We start from the raw sequence: 9,985 nt of genomic DNA, 5'->3' as shown, positions 1-9,985 counted from the left end.
AATTGAAACAGTATATTACTTGTTACTAAATTGAAAACTATATTGCATATAATTGATTAATTACAAGAAGGCTCTGTGCTGCCTGCTCACAGGGAGGACATTTAAGTCCTTAAAGGCTAAAAAAGAGGACATGTCCTGGAAAAAGAGGACACCTGGTCACTCTGCACCCAAGCCATCTAACAAGGGGTCTAGCAGGGCTCCTCTGCCAGAGGCGATCTGAACAGGATGTCTGCTTGGCTTGCAAAGCCCAGGAATCCTGTTGGGAGGGGGGGGATGTTGGCATCCTGCCATGGAGATGTCTGGGAAGAGGAGACCATGCAATGACCAGGCTGATGGATTTCCAGCCCCCAAAGAAGTCCTGTGCACATCAGAATGGGGGCGCTTCTAAGAGCATCACCCCCTAAGCCCCATACTCAGGCTGATGGACTGTCAGCCCCCAAAGAAGTCCTCTGCCCATCAGAACGGGGGGGGAGGGGCTTGCAGAAGCATCCCTGGTCTCCTGCCACAGAACTTTGCCGCCACTGGCTGCCAGCGCTGGGCTTCCACCCCAAGCCTTCCGAGGCGGCCAGAGTCGTGGGAGCCCCGACGCAGCGGGCGCAGCTCCCAGCCTCACACGTGCTCCGGGGGGCGTCGGTCCCAGTTTAACCCCTTTTCCGCCGAGCTGCGTAGGCGTGCTGCCAGTCCTGCTTGCGGCGCTCGTCACAGCAGCAGCGCTCGCAGCCTGGGTGTGAAGCGGAGAGGTGGGCAGGGTTCACCATGGCGGAGCTGCTGCCCCAGCACGACCAGCTGCTGCCAGGGCCCAGCCTGGCGTGCCAGGTAAGCCCGCGCCCGCGCCTGCCTAAGCGTGCCTGGGATCGTGCAGAGCCCGCAGCTGGCCTGACCCCGGGGGGCTCCTGGTGGGCTCCGCACCTGCCCATCCAGGGGGCTCGAGCCACCCATCCCTGCTGACCTCCAGCTGGTTTGAGCGGAACCCACTTTTGCCCGGGTGCACATTTGTTCCCTGTTGCGTATATGCAACGTTGGGCAGAAAAGGCTACAAAAGATAGACCTCGATTCTTCTTACCCGCCTTCCTACAGTACTCAAGGTAGAGCTACAGCCTACCTACTGATTAGGAAGGGAGTTCCCATGACTGCGGTGGGGCTGACTGCGGAGAAAATATGCCTAGACCAGGTATATTACAGGCTGGATTAGGTGAGGATCACAGGCTGAAAGGTCTCCATATCACCCTGTCACAAACTTCTGGGATGGCCCTTTTTAAAATACTTTCATGCAGGGCCTCTGGGAGGAATTTTATCAGGGGGTACAAAGTTTCTTTTGGGCCCCTTCGCAAAGAGGGAGGGGTGAAACAGAGCGGGGGAGGGTGGGGAAGGTCAAGCAGAATAGGGGCAAAACAGGGTGGAGGAGGGCTGAGACAGCTGGAAAAGTCTTGGGAGCCCAGGTCTACCAACCCAGGTGGCATCAATAGTGTCCCCAGCATCCCTAGTTGTGGGAGTGTTGCCAGCATCCCATGTGGGCAACAAGTCTGAGCAGACAGGAAATTGTAAGATCCCAGGAAATTTCTGGGCCCCCTCCTTTGGCTCCTGGGTCCCCCTTTTGACCCTGGGCCCCGGGTACAAATTACCCCCTTTACCCCCCTCTCCTAGGCCCTTGGTTTTTTTTTTTCCTAATAATTCCCAGCCCTGAATTTTCCTTTTTCACTGCCTCACTGTGCATCAACTGGCTCCCCCCCTGCAATCCTAACTACACTTTCCTGAGAGTAAGCCCCATTGAACAAATTAGGACTTACTTCTGAGTAGACCTGGTTAGGCTTGTGACCTACTTGAACCCAAGAAGATCCTGTTCTTGGGCAGCCTCCTAAGGTTGTTTAATGCAGTGTTTCTCAAACTGTGGGTTGGGACGTGGGTCTCCATTCATTATAATATTTTATTTTTAATATATTAGACTGGCTGTTACCATGATATGTGACTGCATTTGGGGAACTGTGACACATCTGTACTTTTAACAGGCTACTATGTATAAGCTTTCAACAATGATAGTAAATGGGACTTACTGCTGGGTAAATATGGGTAGGATTACAGCCTAGGATTGTTAAAATTATTCCTGCTTGATGATGTCACTTCTAGTCATGACATCACTTCCAGTGGGTTCTAACAGATTATCATTCTAAAAAGTGGGTCCCAGTGCTAAAAGTTTGAGAACCACTGGTTTAGAGTTCATCACTGATGCATGAAGGCCTCAGACTTTCAAGTTCAACCCCAGGCATCTCCAGGGGAAAGATCCTGGCTTGCTTGAAATTCTGGAGAGCTGCTGCTTGTGTCTCAGTATCAAGTGACTGCATGTATTCATGTAGATGTGCAGAAGAGTGAACTGGACTTCAGTCCAAAACCACCACGACTCTCCCCCTCCAAAGGAGAAGGCAATTTGAATTTTTCCAAGGGACTCAAAACAAATACTCTGCACTTTTCCATTCCAGTGCAAGCAGTTGAGTAAATGGGGTGCTTCCGTGTAAAAATCTGAAATGAATTAAGGATTTTCCTTATTCCAGGCTCTGTTCTGTCCTCTGACAGAAGGTGGCATAAGTTCTGACTGCATAAGCCTGCAGTCCATATGCCAGGAGTGTCTGGTCCGTGCAAAAACTTTATTGCATTTATTCTACAGAAGAAAAGGAGGAGTTTGAAACTTTGAAAAGTCTCTAGAAGCACAAGCTTATGCTTGCCTACTTGGGAGTAAATCCTGCTGTCTTCAATGGGTCTCACTCTCAGGAAATTGTGCATTAGATTGCAGCCTGACAGCCCAATCCTATGCATGCCTACTCAGAAGTAAGTCCCATTGTAGTCAATAGGGCTTGCTCCCAGGTAAGTGTGGATAGGATTGCAGCCTGACAGCCCAATCCTATGCATGCCTACTCAGAAGTAAGTCCCATTGTAGTCAATAGGGCTTGCTCCCAGGTAAGTGTGGATAGGATTGCAGCCTGACAGCCCAATCCTATGCATGCCTACTCAGAAGTAAGTCCCATTGTAGTCAATAGGGCTTGCTCCCAGGTAAGTGTGGATAGGATTGCAGCCTGACAGCCCAATCCTATGCATGCCTACTCAGAAGTAAGTCCCATTGTAGTCAATAGGGCTTGCTCCCAGGTAAGTGTGGATAGGATTGCAGCTTGACAGCCCAATCCTGTGCATGCCTACTCAGAAGTAAGTCCCATTGTAGTCAGTAGGGCTTGCTCCCAGGTAAGTGTGGATAGGATTGCAGCCTGACAGCCCAATCCTGAGCTCCCGTGGTGTGTAGCTTCAGCGACACTGAAAATGGCTACTGCAGGCAGCACCTCTGGAGAAAGGGACTTTTGTCCCCTTCTCCCAGGTAAGGGAAGTAGCCCTGCAATGGGGCTACTCAATTTACCAGAATAAAAGTGTTTACCAGGTAAAAACTTTCATGTAGGTTGCCAAGCCCCACATGAACGAACAGGGTCAGGTGGAGTGGAGCTCCACCAGACCCGCCTCCCTCCCTCCCCTGCCACGCCTCCTGCCCGCCCTCTCCCCACCTCCCGCCTCCCCATCACACCTTCTCCCTGCCTTCTTTCCGCTCTCCACCTACCTCCCCCTCCCTGAAACATCTCCTACCCGCCTACACCCCGCCCCCGCTTACCGTGCCGTGACTTGGCAGTCTGTGCTGGACTAGCATGGGTGCTTGTCCAGCAATAAAGCTTACAAACGTGCTCACAAACAGGCGGTAAGCTGGTGGGTCGAGCCTAGGATTGGGCTCTCAGTTAGCAGGACTAGCAAGCAGGGAATGCTGGAGCTCAGATAGAAAGAACTGCCACAGGCCAAGGTGGTGGCGGCACCGGAGTACTGAATTGTCCATTTATTTCAGTGCGTGGAACGTGCAATGGGTGCAGATTATAGTTAGGGGATGGGACGCTGCATACTTGTACGCTGAAGGCTGGATCCCTGGCATCTCCGGGTAGGACTGGGATAGACCGTTGTCAAAACCCGGGAGAGCTGCTACCCATCAGTATAAATCCGAATTAAATGTACCAATAATATTCTGGCTTATTTGAAGGCAGCTTTGTATGTTCAGTTCGATTAGACAGTATTTCCCAACCTTATGGACCACATGTGGTTATGGATGGTCTGGTCTCTGATTTCTCCAATAGTCTGTCTCCCAAGTGCTCCCTTACAGACTATCAGAGAGGACAGACAATGGACCGCCCACAGCCACAGCTGACACTTAAGTGGTTGCGGCTGTGGGCGGTCTTCATTTTATTTGGTAGATGTGGGAGATTGCTTGCTTGGCAAGACACTGGAATTGATCAAACATGTTTGTTTTTTTTTCTTGGGACCTTGCAGACCACTTCTCAAGGTCTCATGGACTATCTGTGGGCCCTGGACCATAGGTTGGGAACCAGTGGATTAGATAGAAAATAATCACATACACAGTAACTGTCGTGCAGTAGGAAGGTCTTATGTAGTTATTCTTACATGGAGGATTGAAGTGAACACAAAGGTGAAAAGAATTCTCTCTTACTGCCTGGTGGGAAAACTGTGCTTGATGGCAGTCCATGTTCTGTGTTAGATCATTTTTCCCATGTACCTGGTGACTGAGTTGGATATCCAAGCTCTAAGTCGCTGGTATAAATGGAAGTGGAGGACACTTTGTGATAACAAAGCATTTCCCATAATAGACACTCTACTTGCCTTTATCAGAACCCCATTTTGTTGTTCAGATATTCTAGTTTGCTGTTTATGATTGATGAAAAGTATCATCTGGGAAAGCAGCTATTATTAGCCTTATTCAGGTGTTCATGTCCCATAGAAAAACAACTTACTGCATGCTGAGTCAAACCACTGGCCCATCTAGTGCAGTATTGTTGACACTGTCTGGCAGTGACTCTTCAACATTCCAGACAGGAATTTTGCTCTGCCCTATATGATCTGAACCTAGAACTTTCTGTATGCCAAATGCATGTGGTGCCTCTTGTGTTATAGCCTTTCCCTAATTATGACCCTATTTGAGTGTGTGTTTGTTCACTGGGGAGCTGTGGAGAAGAATACGTGTTTAAGGTGGCAGCATGAACATGTCAGAAGGTTCTGCCCCCTCAACCCTCCACACTCCTGATCACAGGGAGGTTGTCTCCTTGGATACAATATTTGTTGTTTCGGGCAAATACTGTTTATGTGGTGGACAGGGCTTCAGGAGCTTCTTGGCATGGGGATGGGGCTCGTCAGCACATTCTTGCACATTTCTCCAGCCACAGGGAGATGAACACTTGAACAGAGATGTACCTTTATCTAAATTTGTCAGATGCAGGCATCTGAAATGCTTTCAAATTAAAGTTCTCATCCAGATATAAACCCATGACTACCAAGATTTTGAATTTTCTGTGAAACTCAAGTGCCCATCGTGGACATGTCTACTTAGAAGCAAGTCCTACTGTGTTTGGTGGGCTTACTTCCAAGAAAGTTTGTATAAGATTGCAGCCTTGGTCTGTAACTTAGAAATTATGTGTTGAAAGGAAGAAAAAACAAAACTGAAATTTTGTAATTTTTAGACTTGTGTATTGGAATTGCGGAAGATATTACCGAGGAGATAGGGTGTGGTGTCCACAGTGCCCCTTGCTCTAAGTGAATGCAGGATTAAGGCCCAGGTGGTAGCTGGAGGTGTGCTGCACAGCTGCAGCCACTAGAGGCTAAAGGAGATCCCTCAGGATATAAGGAGCACCTGAGATAGAAAGGATGGTGGGTTGTAGGAGGAGTGAATGTGGTGGGTTTTGAAGGAGTGCAGGTTGGAGGTAGGAAAGGAGACTGGCTTGGTTTATGGAATTGGGAATCAGACTGGATTGTGACTGGACTTTGGCTTTGGACTTTGATTTGGATACCCTGACGGATTGGACTGACCTACCTGGAACCTGACCATTGGACTGGAACTTGGCTTATTGGCAACTCTGATTGGACTGGCTTGCAAGGCCCAGTGGATTGGGATTTGGCAAAACAATTGGTACCAGGAGTGGGGTACAAGCCCAAGGCAAGTAGTATCCCCTTGTCTAACAAGAGAGCAAGCAAATGGATCTCTGGCAGATCTGGGAGGCCCTGGACCTTGCTATATGGAAAGCAAATGCTCCTGTCCTATTATGGAATGTCTGGGCTACTTTGAGCATTCTTTGGACCATTTTCCAGATGGTGCAGTATATGGGAGGACTCATTAAATATGGCATCCTTTCCCTGAAAAGGCTCAGGGGGTCAGGTGGGGAGGATGTGGAGAAGAGAATTCTGAGAGAGGAAGTTGCCAAGTTAAAAGGGCTAATTTGCATTGAAAGAGAGAAAAATCTCACATATGTGAAGGCCTTTGCAAATGCCCACAAAGATATAAAGGCTGCAGAGAGCCTGTATAAGGCACAGGCAGGACGCCTGGTTGAACTGAAGTGCCGGTCTGGACTAGAGATAAAGGGGTGGGGCTGCAGGAGCAGCAAAGAGGGCCTCTTTGACTCTTTTCAGGCTGGCAGATTGGGAAGCACTGTGTTTGTTGCCAATTTGAAGTACAAAGTTGGCTGGAAGAAACTGAAGGATGTGTTCAGCATGGCCGGTGTGGTTGTCCGTGCAGACATTTTTAAAGACAAAGATGGCAGAAGTCGAGGGATTGGCACTGTGACTTTTGAGCAAGTAATTGAAGCTGTCCAGGCCATCTCCATGTTCAATGGACAGTTGCTGTTTGGTAGACAGATGCACGTGAAGATGGATGAACGAGCCTTACCAAACAGAGACTGCTCTCCTCCAGAGCAACCCCAGCAGCTTCCTCATGGACTTGGGGGCATTGGTATGGGGCTGGGACCAGGAGGGAGACCTATTAATGCAAACCACTTGACCAAGGGCCTGGAGATAGGCAACTTGGGACCTGGAACAACGGGTATGAAAGGCTTGGATTTTAGGATGAACAAAATGGGAGGAATGGAAGGCCCTTTCCATGGCATGGAGAGTTTGGGCCATTATCCTCCTAGAATGGGGCTTGGCAGGATGAATAAAATGGGCTTTGCTGCTGGAAGGGGGTTTGAAAGAGACTCCCCAAGAAATAGAATGGGAATGCCTCGTAGTTTTAGAGATGCCCTAGAGAGGGGAACAGATGGAAGTGGAGGAGCCAGCATGCCTGCAATTAATAGGATGGCCTCTGGACTTAATTGCAGGACCACTGGGATTGATAGGCTGCCCTCTGGGATGGGGCATGATATAGACCAAATGGGCACCAGAATGGATTGGACTGTATGGGAGCTTCAGCAACCGGTATGGAAAACATGAAACAGACCAAGGGGTGGATGGTCCAAGAAAAAAGAGCAATTGATCAAGGGAACCACTGTGACACCAAGGGGTGGATTGTATTGGAATTGCGGAAGATATTACCGAGGAGATAGGGTGTGGTGTCCACAGTGCCCCTTGCTCTAAGTGAATGCAGGATTAAGGCCCAGGTGGTAGCTGGAGGTGTGCTGCACAGCTGCAGCCACTAGAGGCTAAAGGAGATCCCTCAGGATATAAGGAGCACCTGAGATAGAAAGGATGGTGGGTTGTAGGAGGAGTGAATGTGGTGGGTTTTGAAGGAGTGCAGGTTGGAGGTAGGAAAGGAGACTGGCTTGGTTTATGGAATTGGGAATCAGACTGGATTGTGACTGGACTTTGGCTTTGGACTTTGATTTGGATACCCTGACGGATTGGACTGACCTACCTGGAACCTGACCATTGGACTGGAACTTGGCTTATTGGCAACTCTGATTGGACTGGCTTGCAAGGCCCAGTGGATTGGGATTTGGCAAAACAACTTGTTAAATTACATGAATGTGAAACTTTTTTCCCAACAAACACAGTTTTGTCTAACATCAATATTACTTTATCAAAACAGGAGGAACCTGATGAAAGGGCAACCCTAGTTTGTAAACTGAGAAATAAAGAAGAAACCAGCAACTTCGCCTCAGCTATTTTTAATGTTATCAACTCTATCATAGGATCTGGCATAATAGGTAAACCTATCTTCACTTGTGTCTTATTCTGTTCATTTTGCTATACATTGTCATTCATATTAATTTTGCTGTAGTAGTACGGGCATGCCCCAGTATCCACAGGGGTTCCAGTATGTGAAGCTGCAGATACCAGATGTCTCCTTGGCCTGGACCCTCCAGAAGCCTCTGAGCCCCCAGAGAGGCCTTCTGCATCTGCCCATGGCCTCTGTAGAATGTCTGTTTAGGTAAAAAAAAAGTCATTTCCGGTTTTTCAGCAAAACCAAGAGTGACGTTTTTATGCCTTTAAAAGGTATTATGAGGTCTGAGGAAGTGCTTAGTGGGCTCAGAAGCCCTCAGGAGAGCCTCCAGAGGCAAGGGGAGCACAACTCTGTTCACCTCCAGAGGCTGCACAGGGGTTGGAGGATCCCACATCCATGGATTATTGAAACTGCAGATACAAGATCCACAGATACAGACCCCCCTGTTCTGTCAGGGCCAGTATGGGGCCAAATGAAGCAGTTGCATCAGGAAGAAGATTGGTGGGGCGTGCCCACTTCTGTCTCCACCCACTTGCCTCCACTGGGAGGTCCAGAGGCTGGCACTACCTGGCAAGAGAGGACAGCAGTTAGCACATTGCCTCAGGTGCCAGGAGGTCTTGGGCCAGCCCTAAGCATGTACTGGTGAATGTCAATCATGACCAAAGGCCTAAGGAGGCCATTTGTAAAAAAATAAAGTTAGGCTGCAAACTATGCACCATACGTGAGAGGAAACTCCACTGAACATAGTGAAGCTGATCCTGAGTTAACATGCAGAGTCTTGTGCTGATTACTTAGGTTGGAACAGTATGGATGATCATGTATGAGCTGGACTGCCTATGACATCGGGGACATGCACAAGTGGATCCTGGTCTGCTTCTCAGTGTGCTTTCCATGTTCTAATAATTGGGGCAAATTTGTGTTTGGGGAGTTAACCAAGCCTGCCCCCTTGTCCACTGTCTAGTTAGAATTAAGCCACCACTTGCTCATATGCTGATATAAAAATGGCAAACATTTTCAACTGACATATATAGTTCCCAGGCATTACCAGTGTGAATCTTTGTCAATCTAAGAAAATACACAATTTATATCTGTTCAATATAAATCTGTATCTGTTTGTTTGTGCCTGGATTCTTGTTTGTAACTCCACTACCAACTGTACCAGGGGAATCTGGGAAAGAAAAGAGAACCAAGGTGCTGCAATCTCCAGAGATTGTGTGAATGCTTGTGAGTGGTGGTGTGGAAAAATAGGAGCACTGATATGACTGAGGACAAAAGACAGCAGCAAAAGTTGTATGGATGCTGTTGCAAGGAGGGGAAGGAGCAGAGCAGTATAACAGGGTGAGACAATTATGGATAGCAAAGTTTGTAGAGTCTGTGAATCATGTGGATGCTCATCTATATGAAGATCTTAGTGTATGATTTTGACCAGTAGAAGAATTAAAACTTTCTGTAGTTCTTTTCTGAAAAGGGATCACTAGCACCTTGGTTAAGGACCACTTAGTACAGGTTATGCCTCGTTATCCACTGGGGTTCTGTTTCAGAACCCCCAGTGGATTAAAAAAAATCAGTGGATACCAAATCAGTGGAAAAATAGTTTTAAAGACCCACTTCCAGGTTGTTTGCTTCTCTATTGTTGCCCCAGAATGCATCGGTGCAACTACTGTACTGCATTCAGCCAGTTGATGGGGTGAATAAAGGAATCTAATGTAATGAAATTATAACAGTGCAAAGGTAGGAAATTGGATTTCGGTGCCTTTTTCCTTTGTTACAAGGCATTTAGAGGTGGACCATTTTCAGTGGTGAGTCAAATCAGTGGATACTAACCCCACCTGTAATCTACCTGGGTTTTGGTACTTCCTGCAGTAGAAATGGCTCCTTTTCTTTTTAAAAAGTAGTAATTCTGACTCCTCTTATTCTTTTTTTTTTAAAGCCTATTTCTTCCAAGCCAATTACAAGTAGAAAGAAAAAAAA

The 9,985-nt window shown here is 47.8% G+C and overlaps 1 protein-coding gene across 2 annotated transcripts in view; it reads left to right on the top strand.

Annotated features, from left to right (window-relative positions):
- Positions 1 to 600: 600 nt before the first annotated feature.
- SLC38A11 (solute carrier family 38 member 11) overlaps positions 601 to 9,985 on the top strand; it is a 37,433-nt gene continuing 28,048 nt past the window's right edge. For both annotated transcript variants that reach the window (XM_066612129.1, XM_066612128.1), the window contains exons 1-2: positions 601 to 816; positions 7,880 to 7,997. In XM_066612129.1, the coding sequence (XP_066468226.1) occupies positions 757 to 816; positions 7,880 to 7,997 (178 nt within the window). In that variant the 5' untranslated portion in view covers positions 601 to 756. The remainder of the gene's footprint in view (positions 817 to 7,879; positions 7,998 to 9,985) is intronic.

Source organism: Tiliqua scincoides, chromosome 1 (assembly GCF_035046505.1).
Source record: "Tiliqua scincoides isolate rTilSci1 chromosome 1, rTilSci1.hap2, whole genome shotgun sequence".
NCBI classification, from domain to species: domain Eukaryota; kingdom Metazoa; phylum Chordata; class Lepidosauria; order Squamata; family Scincidae; genus Tiliqua; species Tiliqua scincoides.
The sequence above is the reverse complement of the archived record's forward strand: the minus strand, read 5'-3'. Positions and strand labels throughout refer to the sequence as shown.